The sequence below is a fragment of the Mus musculus genome, chromosome 6 (genome assembly GCF_000001635.26).
Source record: "Mus musculus strain C57BL/6J chromosome 6, GRCm38.p6 C57BL/6J".
Taxonomy (NCBI): Eukaryota; Metazoa; Chordata; class Mammalia; order Rodentia; family Muridae; genus Mus; species Mus musculus.
In genome coordinates, this window is record NC_000072.6 from 49,455,017 (window position 1) to 49,470,389 (window position 15,373).

A 15,373-nucleotide genomic window follows, 5' to 3' on the forward strand; every position below is an offset into this window, starting at 1 on the left:
AGAACAGCAATGGCTTGTGCTGTAAGATGGAGAATTGACAATTGGGACCTCATAAAATTGTAAAGCTTCTATAAGGCAAAAGACACTGTCAATAGACAAAAAGGCCACGAACAGATTGGGAAAGGATCTTTACCAATCTTAAATCAGATAGGGGACTAATGTCCAATATATATAAAGAACTCAAGAAGGTGGACTCCAGAAAATCAAATAACCCCATTAAAAATGGGGTACAGAGCTACAAAAGAATATTCAACTGAGGAATACCGAATGGCTGAGAAGCACCTAAAAATGTTCAACATCCTTAATCATCAGGGAAATGCAAATCAAAACAACCCTGAGATTCCACCTCACATTAGTCAGAATGGCTAAGAACAAAAACCCAGGTAACAACAGATACTGGTGAGAATGTGGAGAAATAGGAACACTCCTCCATTGTTGGTGGGATTACAAACTGGTACAAACAGTCTGTAAATCAGTCTGGCGGTTCCTCAGAACATTGGACATGGTACTACCTGAGGATCCTGCAATACCTCTCCTGGGCATATTCCCAGAAGATGTTCCAACATGTAATAAGGACACATGCTCCACTATGTTCATAGCAGCGTTATTTATAATAGCCAGAAGCTGGAAAGAACCCAGATACCCCTCAACAGAGGAACGGATACAGAAAACGTGTTACATTTACACAATGGACTACTACTCAGCTATTAAAAAAGAATGAATTTATGAAATTCCTAGGCAAATGGATGGACCTGGAGGGTATCATCCTGAGTGAGGTAACCCAATCACAAAAGAACTCACATGATATGTATTCACTGATAAGTGGATATTAGCCCAGAAACTTAGACTACCCAAGATACAATTTGCAAAACACATGAAACTCAAGAAGAAGGAAGACCAAAGTGTGGTCACTTTGCCCCTTCTTAGAATTGGAAACAAAACACCCATGGAAGGAATTAAAGAGACAAAGTTTGGAGCTGAGTCGAAAGGATAGACCACCTAAAGACTGCCTCTCCGGGATCCATCCCATAATCAGCCTCCAAACATAGACAGCATTGCATATGCCAGCAAGATTTTGCTGAAAGGTCCCTGATATAGCTGTCTCTTGTGAGGCTATGATGGTGCCTGGCAAACACATAAGTGGATGCTCACAGTCAGCTATTGAATGGAACACACCCCCCAATGGAGGAGCTAGAGAAAGTACCCAAGGAGCTAAAGGGGTCTGCAACCCTATTGGAGGAACCACAATATGAACTAACCAGTACCCCCAGAGCTCGTGTCTCTAGCTGCATATGTATCAGAAGATGGCCTAGTTGGCCATCATTGGGAAGAGAGGCCCCTTGGTCTTGCAAACTTTATATGCCTCAGTACAGGGGAACACCAGGGCCAAGAAGTGGGAGTGGGTGGGTAGGGGAGTGGGGCGGGGAGGTTATGGGGGACTTTTGGGATAGCATTTGAAATGTAAAATAAGAAAATACCTAATTTAAACAAAAAGAAAATAAGAAGTTTACAAGTAAATTTTAAGGATTCATGTCAGTTTATTTTTGAGCACATCATTGGTACAATTGTGGACGAGTCTATTCTGACCATCACTCGTCCTCTTTTATATCCATTTGTCATCTGGTATTCTTTCCCAGCATGCTATTTTAGTTGGTCATTTACCATTCCCAGTTGATGCCTTAGCTTCTAGATTTTAGACTACACTTAGAGTAAGTGGAGAATATATACAATTAAGATTTAGTGATATATGAAAGCACTGTGCCAACATCTTTATGATAATTTTGTAATGCAGGTGTTAAAAAATAGTTTAGACTTGGAGAAATTAAAATTTAAATCACAGATAATAAATGTGAGAGTCAGAATTCTAACTTTAGGGCAGACTGAATTTAGGTATCATGATTTGGTATCCTTTGATTTCTTAGAAAATGGTATATTTAGAAAATGGTCACAAAGAAAAAGTAATTTGTATAAGTTCATTTAAAATATTTAGAATGTTCAGAATTAGAAAATAGTACTTCTTTGTCAGTTTATTAAACTATACCTGTAGGGAGTAGGGGAGATGGCTTCATGGGTAAACTGTTGTCTGTGCAAGCTTGATGACCTGAGTGTGATCCCTGGAAACCATGTAAGAAGTTGAGAAAACCCAATGTAGTGGCCTCTCCTTGCAATCCCAGCACTTCTCCAGTGAGATGGAAGGTAGAAACAGGAGAATCCAAAGTTGGCTACCCAGTTTGCCTGAAGTAGGCAGGGTAGTAGCAGAAAGAACAAAACGACCCTGCTTCAGTATTCAGAAGCTAAAGGCTTTCTCCAGAAAGTTGTTCTCTGACCCCACATATGTTCAGCGACACAAATGCTTGCTTATCCATCTATACATAGCATACACACAAACATACAATATGCACATGTGTGTATACACATGTTAGATTAAAATTAAAAAAACACAAAGCAATATCTGTGATAAAAACACCAGAGTCAGTCATTTTCAGTCCACATCTACATCTCAGTATAATAAAAGTAAAATTTGTAAGAATAGAAAATTATATATGAGAGGTAGACCGTGAAATATTTCAAAAGAATTTTAAAATTGAGAACAGAGGCTTTTAACCCCAAACCTTCATTGTTTAAAACTGTTTCTGTAGAGCCAGCGAGCTTCAGTCAACGCGATGGTTGGTGGATTGAGTTTGCTCTCACCTGAATTGAAAACTGGAAAACCTCCTTCTGCAAGTTCAGACTTATATGCTTATGGTTGCCTTTTCTTATGGGTATGTTGCTTTAAAATCATTAACAGTTTACATATATTTCAGAAGGCAAAGGATGATTTTTTGTTATTTTCAACCATTTTTCTGGGTGACGAATAATGCTATACTTTTCAAAAGTAGAATTTTCTTGTGTGTGTGTTTGTGTGTGTGTGTGTGTGTGTGTGTGTGTGTGTTGTGTTTGTATGTATTTTTATTCCCCTCAACTCCTATCTCTGTTCTCAAGGGATCTGAAATGGAGTTTCCCATTTTCTAATGCAGGAAGTCTGTCTATATTATTAAATTTGTCTTTTAGGGTGATTTACTATGATTTGATGATTGTTCAATATCTTAGAGGCTCCTGCATCATTTTTATTTCTGGGCTTGAGGCTCCCGCTGCTTTGGCGTCTCCTGAGTCTCTTTGGACAGCCAGCTGAACTTGAAGGAGAGAAACCAGGAAAATGTCTCCTCTGTGAATTTCTGTCAGATGTCTTCCTGTCCTCTGCGATATTCCTGTCAGTTGTCCTCTGTTCTCTGGAACATTGGTGGACTTTCTGCAATCACGTTGTGGGGCAGATGTTTCCTGTCTTCTGCAACATTTCTATCAGATGTCCCCTGCTTTCTACATTGTTGGTGGGATTTCTTCTCTAGTTACATTGTTTTTTGTTTTTTGTTTTTTTTCTTCCAAACACGTTAAGTGCCAGATGTAAAAGCATTTTTTTTTTTTTTTTATTCTCTTGAGTGTCAGTCTTAGGCCTAGTTCTGGAACCTTCTAGCCTCTGTACAATCTAACCTAGGCCTAGGTTTCTTTTTTTGCCTCTGAGACTTACTGCTTTGCCTCTGAGACTTACTGCTAAATAATCTCACTGCTTCATAGTTCTTTCTCAACTCTTCCTGGCTGGTTCAATTCAGCTGTTCTGGCTCAAACTTCTCCAAGATGACTGATTCTGGCTTCTCTCTCAGCCTCTGATATATCTTGATATCTTTGGTTGTGTATATGTGTAAGTATTAAACTAGTTTGAATGGGACTTTTTCTGATATCTTATTCAGCAAAGTTTTTATTAGTGTGTATCAACATTACTGATTCTCTTGAATATTGAATTTGCAACCTGATACTATGCCAAATCTTTTTATCAGATCGCGGAGTCTTCAGGTTGATTCTCTAGGAAAATTTAAATATAGAGTCATATGTATGTCTTCTTTTTCTTCGGGGACATTGGTCACTTGCCCACAAGGGCAGAAGGAACAGAAGCAGTTAAGCAGGATTCAGATGGCCTGTGTGTGGAAGTCAGAGGTTGATATTACATGTCTCCTTAGTTGTTTTACACTATGTTTTCCCCACCTTGATATATGGTTTCTCATGGAATATAGAACTTGCTTATTTTGCTAGCCTGGCTGACTAGCAAGTTCAAGAGTTCTGTCTCTGCCTCTCTAGTACTGGGATGAAAGGCATGCATTGCCTTAGCTGACTTTTAATATTGGTGCTGGAGGTTCTTATGCTTATACTGCAAGTGCTTTACTAAGGTATCTCTCAGCCTCTCTGTGATTTTAATGGTCTGTCTGGACATTATAATATGCATATGTGTTTTATTATATTCTAGTAGTACATTAGTTGCTTTAATTCTCTCTCTCTCTCTCTCTCACACACACACACACGCGCACGCACACACACACACACACACACACACACACACACGCACGCACGCAAGCATACATTCCTAAATACATGAATACAATCTGCTTAGTCTGTATAAAGTTATCTGCATGTATATGCTCTCAGGGCCAACCATCTTATTATTAGATAACTAATTGGAGAGTTCTTCCTGCATGCTAGCACAGAAGGGGAAAACTGACTAGGTTTCATCTTTAGACAAAGAACTACAGGCAACTGGGGAATGCTGAGAGTGGGATCAACAATTTTTCAAGTATTGTTGCACTAGTTTTTCTTTTTTTCTTCTTCTTTTTCTTTTTCTTTTTCTTTCTCTTTTTCTTTGTGGTTTTGTCCCGTGATTTGCACATCTAGAATTAGTTTGATTGGATTTTAAAAAATACCCACTTTCTTCCAGTGTGTTTGCATTGTTCAAGAGGGATGACTTTGTTGAAAGGTTGGAGTGTCATTTTACTGTTAGACTCATGTTCAGGCCACTTGTCTCTGGTACTTCTCTGAAAGTAGACTGTCACTGTCAAATGCTAGATTCATTATGAACGTACAATAATAATCAGATAAACATCACCCTTTAAAATGTAATCAAGTAAAAGACACTGGTAATACAGTATATAGTAAGACGCTAATTACTGTGGTTCTGAATGGAAATTAGGAGGAGTGTAAGACCAGTGGTTAATTATTGGGTTGGCGAGGAAGGAAAAGCAAATACAAAAAGGGAATAAAGGGATGAGGTGGCTTGGGCATGAACTTGGCAGACGATCCCATGGCCCTAGAGGACTCTCCACGCTGCAGGTACCCTAGCATGCCCAGGATCTTAGGATCACTGGTGAGTAGAACCACCACCAGTAATAATAATTACACCAATCATGACAGGCCTGTGACAGCAGGAACAAGGCCTGACCAGTGGCTCGGGTTCATTCTGATCGGTTCTGGTATACCTTGGTTTCGAACACACCAGTCAGCCCCATGGTCCCCAGAGGAGACACCACTTATAGACACTATAACATGTCCACGATCTTAGGATTTCAGGATCCCAGGATCCCAGGAGCTTGGTCACACCAGGATCTCAGGGTCTCAGAGGGAGCTTGACTACCAAGAACTCTGACACAACCAGAATCTCAGGTTCACAGGAGCCTGGAATCAGAGGATCACAGAGAAAGGTGGACTCTGAGGAGTCCTAAATCAACTGGGATTATAGGAAGGACAGGCTCCAATCAGATATATTGAGGGCAACAAGCACTTGAGATAATCAGATGGCAGGAGGCAAGCATAAAAACATAATCAACAGAAACCAAGGTTACTTGGCATCATCAGAACCAAACTCTCCCACCATAGTAAGATACACACCATCACACCAGAAAAGCAAGATATGGATCTAAAGTCACTTCTCATGATGATGATGATGATGGAGGACATTAAGAAGGAAATAAATAATTCCCTTAAAGAAATACAGGAGAACACAGGTAAACAGCTAGAAGCCCTTAAAGAGGAAACATAAAAATCCCTTAAAGAGTTACAGGAAAACACTACCAAAAAGGTAAAAGAATGGAACAAAACCATCCAGAATCTAAAAATGGAAGTAGAAACAATAAAGAAATCACAAAGGGAGACAACTCTGGAGATAGAAATCCTAGGAAAGAAATCAGGAGCCATAGATGTGAGCATCAGCAACAGAATGCAAGAGATGGAAGAAAGTATTTCAGGTGCAGAAGATTCCATAGAAAACATGGACACAACAATCAAAGAAAATGCAAAGTGCAGAAAGATCCCAAAAACATCCAGGAAATCCAGGACACAATGAGAAGACCAAATCTAAGGATAATAGGTATAGATGAGAATGAAGACTTTCAACTTAAAGAGCCAGTAAATATCTTCAACAAAATTATAGAAGAAAACTTCCCTAACCTAAAGAGAGAGAGATGCCCATGAACAAACAAGCCTACAGAACTCCAAATAAAAAGGACCAGAAAAGAAATTCCTCCCAACACATAATAATCAGAACAGCAAATGCACTGAATAAAGATAGAATATTAAAAGCAGTAAGGGAAAAAGGTCAAGTAATATATATAGGCAGACCTATTAGAATTCCACCAGACTTCTCATCAGAGACTATGAAAACCAGAAGATCCTAGACAGATGTTATACAGATCCTAAGAGAACACAAATGCCAGCCCAGGCTACTATATCCAGCAAAACTCTCAACTACATAGATGGAGATACCAAAGTATTCCATGACAAAACCAAATTCACACAATATCTTTCCAGGAATCAAGCCCTTCAAAGGATAATAAAGGGAAAAGTCCAACACAAGGAGGGAAATGATGCCCTAGAAAAAGCAAGAAAGTAAACCTTCAACAATCCTAAAAGAAGATAGCCGCAAGAACAGAATCCCAACTCTAACAACAAAAATAATAGGAAGCAATAATTACATTTTCTTAATATCTCTTAATATCAATGAACTCAATTCCCCAATAAAAAGACATAGACTGGCTATGTAAATAGGACCCAACATTTTGCTGCATACAGGAAATCCACCTCAGGGACAAAGACAGACACTACCTCAGAGTAAAAGGCTGGAAAACAATTTTTCCAAGTAAACAGTCTGAAGAAACAAGCTGGAGTAGCAATTCTAATATCGAATAAAATCAACTTTCAACCCAAAGTTATCAAAAAAGACAAGGAAGGGTACTTCATACTCATCAAAGGTAAAATCTTCCAAGAGGAACTCTCAATTTTGAATATATATGCTCCAAATTCAAGGGCATCCACATTCATTAAAGAAACTATAGTAAAGCTTAAAGCACACATTGCACCTCATACAATAATAGTGTGAGACTTGAACAATCCACTCTCATCAATGGACAGATCCTGGATACAGAAACTAAACAGAGACACATGGAGACTAACAGAAGTTATGAAACAAATGGATTTAACAGCTATCTACAGAACATTTTATCCTAAAACAAAAGCATATACCTTCTTCTCAGCACCACATGGTACCTTCTCCAAAATTGACCATATAGTTGGTCACAAAACAGGCCTCAACCGATAAAAAAATATTAAAATTATCCCATGCATCCTATCAGATCACCACGGACTAAAGCTGATCTTCAATAACAACATAAATAAAACAGAAAGCCCAAATACACGTGGAAGCTGAACAACACTCTACTCAACGATAACTTGGTCAATGAAGAAATAAAGAAGGAAATTAAAGACTTTTTAGAGTTTAATGAAAATGAAGACAAAACATAACCAAACTTATGGGACACAATAAAAGCAGTCCTAAGAGGAAAACTCATATCTCTGAGAGCCTCCAAAAAGAATCTAGAGAAAGCACACACTAGCAGCTTGACAGCACACCTAAAAGCTCTAGAACAAAAGGAGTAGATGGCAGGAAATAAACTCAGGGCTGAAATCAACCAAGTAGAAACAGAAAGAACTATACAAAGAATCAACCATACCAGGAGCTGTTTTTTTGAGAAAATCAACAAGATAGATAAACCCTTAGCCAGACTAACTAGAGGGCATAGGTACAGTATCCTAATTAACAAACTCAGAAATGAAAAGGGAGACATAACAACAGAACCTGAGGAAATCCCAAGCATCATCAGATCCTACTACAAAAGGCTATACTCAACAAAACTGGACAAATATCTATACAGATACCAGGTACTAAAATTAAATCAGGATCAGATTAACAATCTAAACAGCCCATATTCCATAAAGAAATAGAAGCAGTCATTAACAGTCTGTCAACCAAAACAAGCCCAGGACCAGATGGGTTTAGTGTAGCTATCAGACATTCAAAGAAGACCTAGTTCAATACTCCTCAAACTATTCCACAAAGTAGAAACAGAAAGTACTCTACCCAGTTTGTTCTATGAAGCCAAATTTGAAAGGAAGAAGTCAAAATATCACTATTTACAGATGATATGATAGTATATGTGTTCATATACTATCATATCATATATATAAGTGACCCTAAAAATTCCACCAGAGAACTCCTAAACCTGATAATCAGCTTCATTGAAGTAGCTGGATATAAAATTAACTCAAATCAGTGGCTTTTCTCTACACAAACGATAAACAGGCTAGGAAAGAAACTAGGTAAACAACACCCTCACAATAGTCACAAATAATATAAAATACCTTGGTTTGACTCTAAGGAAGTGAAAGATCTGTATGATAAGAACTTCAAGTCTCTGAAGAAAGAAATCAAAGATCTCAGAAGATAGAAAGATACTTTGTCTCTGTCCAGGTTCTGCCTTGCTGCTTACTGCATAGGTATGCTTCATAGTTTCTTCTTAGCACATTGTCCTGTGACATATACGTTCTTTGAATTTCCTGACTGTATAGTTTATAGTTGGAGGGTGGGGGTTTGCGGTTCTGGGGCCATGAAGCCACTGACCAAAAAAAGTGTCTCTTTTTTTGTAGTAAAATATTTATATGTAAAATTATGATCTGTATAGGATTTACTTCAAAAGAAATAAATGTGGACTTTCGGAAAGGTATATCAATTGGTAAAGTGCTTGCTATGCAACCATGAGGTTCTGAGTTCAATCTCCAGAACTCATGTGAAAAAGCCAAGTGTTTGGTGGATATGTATAATTCTAATACTGGGGAGGTAGAAACAGGTGGATCCCTGTTGCTCACTGGCTAGCCAGGCTAGCCTAATCTGGGAGTTCTAGCATAAGGAGAGACCCTTTTTCAAAACACAAGGTAGTTGATGACTCCTGTGGTTTGAATGAGAAAGGTTCTCATAGGCTTATATGTTTGGATTCTTTCTCCCTAGTTGGAAGAATTGTTGGGGAAGGATTAGGAGGTCTTGTTGGAGGAGGTGTGTCACTGGGGGCAGACTCTGAGGTTTCAAAAGACTTCCACCATTCCCAGTGTCTTTTTCCTTTATCTTTCATTTATGTGTGGAGATCTGAGTATACAGCTACTGCTATAGTGCCATGCCTGCCTGTCTACTACCATGCTCACTGCCATGATAATTACAGACTCTAACCTTATAGTTAAACACTTTGTTTTACAAGTTGTCTTGGTCATGGAGTTTTATCATAACAATAGAAAATAGTAAATATAATTTGTAAGAAAGAATAACCAAGGTTGACCGCTCTGCTTACATAAATGCACATGCACACACATGTTGTTTACCTGTGTTCCTCCCCACCAAAATAGTAGTAAATATGGAATTTGGATTTGCATGTAGGAAAAGAACAGTCATTGGTTGACGGTTGTTAGGGATGGGTGATGAAACATATAGGAATCAGAATACCTTTGTGAATGTAAGAAATGTGGTATATTTAGTAGTATCTTAGCGTTCTATTGCTGTGTTAAAACTCTATAACAAAAGGAAACTTTGGGTGGAAAAGGTTTATTTTGTTACACTTTCATATCAGAATCCATCATCAGAAGTCAGAAGTCAAGACAGGAATCTGGAGGCAGGAACTGAAGCAGAAGCTATGGAAGAATGCTGCTTACTAGCTTGTTCCTCATGGTTTACTCTGTTTTCTTAGGCCCTCCTGCACTGTTGGTGCCACTCAATGTTGTCTGGGTCCTCCCACATCAATTATTAATCAAGAAGATGCCCAACAGACTTGCCTATAGGCTTTTTATTTTTTTACTAAGAACTTTTATCCTGCATGAGAAGTGTGCTTTCTTATGAGCTCTTCTCTTTTCATCAGAATCTGGGGGTATCCAGTTTTTGGACATTGTGGTATGGTGTAATTTACAAAGTGTTGGGTTTCATTTCTGGTTATTCCAACATACATGTAGCCAGTGAACTATGGGTTGATTATATGTGAAAGTGGTTCAGTTTAGACTCTCTAGGATTAGTATTTAATACTAAACCTCCCTAATGCGGTGACACTTTAATACTTCATATTGTCTTGACTCCCAATCATAAAATTATTTCCTTGCTACTTCATAACTATAAATTTGCTATCGTTATGAATCATACATATAAATATCTGATATGCAGCCCCTGTAGGTTGAGAACCACTGATATTACCTTTGAAGCCTTTTCACTTTTGTGTTCTTTTGCAGCTTTCTGTTCAAAATCAAGAGTTTGAGACAAATGAAGATGGAATTCCAAAAGTAGATCAGTTTCATTTGGTAGGTTTCCTTTGGCTATTTACACATTTGGAATATGTAGTAATATAAATTTAGAAGTCTTTGAAAATGATCTCTGATTTCTATAAAAAGTCAAGCTTGCATTAGAAATAATGAAGTATAGAAGAAAATAGAAGTACCCTACTTGTGTGACTGCCAGATAATTAACAAATTGTCTAAATAAGGAAATACAGTATTTATTATATATTCCAAAGTTATTTTGTTTTGAAATGAATGTTTAATTTTTGTAAGTGTCTAAGATGTAGCTCTTTTCTTTAAAATTCATATGTGTCATTGATAGTTTTGTCATCCATATATATTTTCAGACAACTTATTTTGAACACTTGTCTGGGACCAGCAATTGAACTAGCTACTAGGTATTAGGGTATTAGGGAGCTAGGTACAAGGATTGAAACATTGGAAGTGAAATTTCAAATTTTTCTTGACTACAATTTTTTGTGTGTGTATGTGTCTTTCTAGTTCACTTTTTGCTCTCTTGCATTGTAGATCTGAATGGAAAAAGTCACCAGTAGCCATTCCACAGCTAGAATGTTCTTCTGTCTTGAAATTTCCCTTGCCAGATACATTAGTGTATCACTTCCTTGTTCAGGTTCTCCTCACACTCAGGTTCTCAGGGTATGGGAAGAATGCACAGTTTTGTTTTTGTTTTTCTGGAGTATCACATGGAGTGCATCTAGCCTAATTATTAAGAATCCTGTTCCCCTCTGAAGCCTCAGGGAGTAGACTGCCACTGTCTGATGTCCTTTTAACTCCCACTAGAAGCACAGTGTGCTCTGCTTCTAACACTCCAGGGGATTTTAACACCAAAGACCCAAGAACTACAGGGTCAGGTGACTGACCCCTGCTCTCAGTATGGAATTTCTCTGTTAGTTATTTTTATTGCTGTGATCAAATGCATGCCAAGAAGCAATTTAAGGAAGGAAAGGTTCATGAGGTATTTTTTTCTGTTGGAGTCTTTTTTTTAATCATAGTTCATTCATAGTTTGATATTTTAATTTTCTTAAAATTTTAATGCATCTTAAAGTTTAATGTTATATAGCATGCCTTTCTGTAAAGTGTTAAATAACAAAGACAACAAAAAGATAACTAACTTTACAGTTTATCCACCTCAAGTGTATAACTTAGTGGTTTTTAGTATAGTCATGTGTCCAACCAACACCACAAACTCATTACACTGTATCTGCCACCTCTCAGTATCTGTATTTCTTTACCTTAATTCTAATTAACAACTAATGTGTTTTCTGTTTCTGTTTAATTTGCTATTGTGGGCATTCATATGAATGGAATCATAATGGCTATAGTGTGCTTTGCTTTCACTTAGCATGCTTCAAGCTTCATACAAATTCTAGTATTAATATTTCATCCCTTTTCATGGCTAAGTAATATTCCAGTGATAGATTTAGATTTACCACAATTTATTGATACCTACTTATGGACATTTTAGTTATATATACCTTTGGTTATTACAGAGAATGATACAAACATTTATATACAGACATTTGAGTAGACATGTTTCATTTCTTTGGGTATATTCTTAGAGGTAGAATTAATGGGCCATGTGGCGACTGTTTATTTAGTACTTTGAAGACACACTAGATTCCAAGAAGTTATCTTACATTTGTAGTTTCTCTGCATTAACACTAGTTATAAGACTTTTTGATTCTAGTCATCAAAATGGGAGTACTATCTCACTCACAGGCTTTATTTAAATTTGTTCTGTCTTCCTCAGAGAAATGCTTGTTCAGACTCTTATTTTTTACAGTTTAAAAATTGTGTTGCCCTTTGATTTTTGAATTTTAATGGTTGTTTCTGTATTTTAGAAACAAATAAAATATTGGATACTTGGTTTGCAAGTAGTTTACCTCATTCTATGGGTGCTATTCTCTTTTTCTTGATAGTGTCATTTGAAGCAAAAGTGTAATTTTCAATGAACTTTGTCCATTGTTGCTTGTACGTAAGGGATTATTTTCAAGAGTTCTTTATTAAATCTAAAATTGGAAAGATTTACCTCTATATTTTCTTCCTAAAGTTGTATAATTTAAGCTTTTATATTTAGATCTTTGGTCTATTTTGAATTAAATTGTTGTATATTTTAAGAAGTAATATTCCAGTCTCAGTCTTTTATGTGTGGCTATCTGTCCCAGCACTATTGGTGGAAAAGACCATTTTGTAATCATTAGAGCGTCATGTCATTGCTGTCAAAATCAGGAGATGATAGACTCTGAATTCTCTTCTGCTGTCTTACAGAAGTTCCTCTATTATTATAGGATTATGGCTTTACAAACATATTTTAAGTTTAAAATGCATATGGTCCACATTACCTGCAGAGTTTACAGCTTAGCACACGATAGACTGCAGAGCATTGCTTGATGATCTTGATGAGCACATGCTGATTTAGAGTGCAGATCACAGAGGATGCCCAGCATCACTGAGAGGATTATACTACACATTATTTGGGAAGGATCAAAATTTGAAATTTGAAGTATAGTTTTAGTATGTGTCTGTTCCTTTGCCAGTATAATGTTGTCTTGATATCACTGTTAATAGATATCTGAAATTGGGATATATGAGTTATACATGTTGTTCTTTAAAAAATGGTCAGAATTATTATTCTGATCTATAAATTTCAGAGGTAGCTTGCCAGCATCTACAAAAGAGTCAGTTAATCTAAGGCTTTTTTCCCCTGTGTGGTTCCTTATTAGTGTTGATTGCTGATCCACAAACATTGATGATTCCCCATTTATTTAGAAATTTATTTCTTTCAACTATACCTTGTGGTTCAAAGTATATGTGTTTGAAACTCTTTTGTTTAATCTTCATTTTAATTTATTTTATGTATGTGAGTACACTGTAGCTGTCTTCAGGCACGTCAAAAGAGGGCATCGGATCCCATTACAGATGGTTGTGGGCCACCATGTGGTTGCTGGAAATTGAGCTCAGGACCTTTGGAGGAGCAGGCACGGCTCTTAATCCCTGAGTCTCCAGCCTCCTGCGTAATTATTCTTAGTTATTAGTTCTAATGCTTTAACATATCTCTGTATCATTTGCAAATAGTGATGGTTTTACATCTTTCCCTTCAATTTTTTGTTTTATTTTTATTTTCCCTGCCTAAGTGGTTGGAGTCTCCCATACAATGTTAGGAAGTAGTGGTGTGAAATTTTCATGTGAAACTCTGACCACTGTCCCATAAAAAGGGGAAAATTTTGTTCATATTTCACTCATTTTATTGTAGCTATAATTCTCATTGCTTTTGCATTTCCACTGGTAAATAGATTCTTTTTTCTTATTACTGGAGATATTTTTTCCAATGTAGATAAACTTGGAAAGAATCTAAAAATCTAGATAGAAAACTGATGTTAGCCTATGTCAGTAACTAAAAGGTTTTTTCTTTCTTTTGTTTTTGTTTTTTTTAAATTGGAGTCTCTGTCATTGTCATTACAGATTTGTTCTTTTTGCCATTAGTTTTGATTTTGATTTTTTTTTTTTTTTACTATTTACGTACTTACTTACTTGAGACAGGGTTTCTCTGTGTAGCCTTGGCTTTGATTCTTTATGTTTCTTTTTCCTTGCAGGATGATAATGTCAAGTCCCTCCTTTGTAGCTTGATATATTTTAGAAGTTCAATGACTGCTGAGCAGGTTTTGAATGCTGAATGTTTCTTGCTTCCAAAGGGGAAATCAGTTCCAATCCCAGAAAAAGAGATTGAATGTACTCAGCATAGCAGAGAAGATGAATCAAAGATGGAGAGTCTGGATAGATATAGTGAAAAGACAAGAAATGGTGAAGCCAACCCTTGACTAACAAATTAATCCTTTATTGTTGCTGTATATGTCCCTTTTAAAAACTTTGTTCTGTTTGCTTAGTAGACAAAAATGTTCTGGAACTAGTTGGATTGCATCTTTGGATTTGGGTTGTAAAAAATAAAAGAAATGTTTTGATTACACCTGAAAATCATTCATATTCTTTGCAATTTTGCCTAACTTGGCATTGTTATGGAAGGAGTTTCTATTTGGACTTACTGAAATTAAGTCATTATTGTGTTAGTGCTAGTTCTCTATTGATGTATACTAGTTGATTATGGTAAAGGCTGATGCTTTTAGTAGCAAAGGATGATTAGCATCTGTTTTGTATCCAGTTCTAGCAACATAAAAATAAGTTAAGACATGTTTCTTATACTTATAGGGCCAACAGTTTGAGAAAATTTCAACGTTTGAAGAGATCCGTCTATGAATTCATGAGTGCAGTGATCCCATTATTTCCAGAAGAAAACTGTCTTTTTGTCTTTTAGCCTTTGTCTTCCTTGATGGCAAACTTTTACAGCCACTAATACTCCCTCTTTTGTAGTGATCCCTCAGCCTTGAAGGGAGAGGGTATAATACATATGTTCCATTTATGACCCAGCATTCTACAAACACTTACTGTGTACAGTTTTCTGGCTTCTATAAGACATCCAAGTTAAGTATACAAATCTAAAGATTTGATGGTAAGATCCACATAAGAAATAGAGTGTACATTTATGTTTGTATATTTGGTTACTTCACTTAATATAATGTTTTTCCAATTCTATCAATTCACCTGCAGATTGCACAATTTCATGTTACTTTACATGAATATAGGTACCAAGTTTTCATTATCCATTCATCAGAGATGTAAGCAGCAATGAACATAAGAGATCATTTACTTCTGTAGTAGGATATAGACTCCTTTGGATATATGGGCCAAGCCCAAGTATCTTCTCTTTTGGGGCCTGGGCTTTCCAGGGGCTTTATTGGCACAGAAACACATCACTTCTTGTTAGGCTAGGACATCTTCAGGGTCAGGGATTCTTCCTTGC

General features: G+C 36.8%; 1 protein-coding gene across 6 annotated transcripts in view; it reads left to right on the plus strand.

The window, feature by feature from the left end:
* The window catches only part of Stk31 (serine threonine kinase 31), a 74,001-nt gene extending 59,511 nt beyond the window's left edge, over positions 1-14,490 (plus strand). For 5 of the 6 annotated variants that reach the window (XM_030255667.1, XM_030255668.1, NM_001381960.1 and 2 more), the window contains 3 exons: positions 2,640-2,762; positions 10,453-10,521; positions 14,112-14,490. In XM_030255667.1, coding sequence (XP_030111527.1) covers positions 2,640-2,762; positions 10,453-10,521; positions 14,112-14,336 — 417 coding nt within the window. In that variant the 3' untranslated portion in view covers positions 14,337-14,490. The remainder of the gene's footprint in view (positions 1-2,639; positions 2,763-10,452; positions 10,522-14,111) is intronic. The other variant, NM_029916.2, reaches the window with a different exon arrangement.
* Positions 14,491-15,373: the final 883 nt, after the last annotated feature.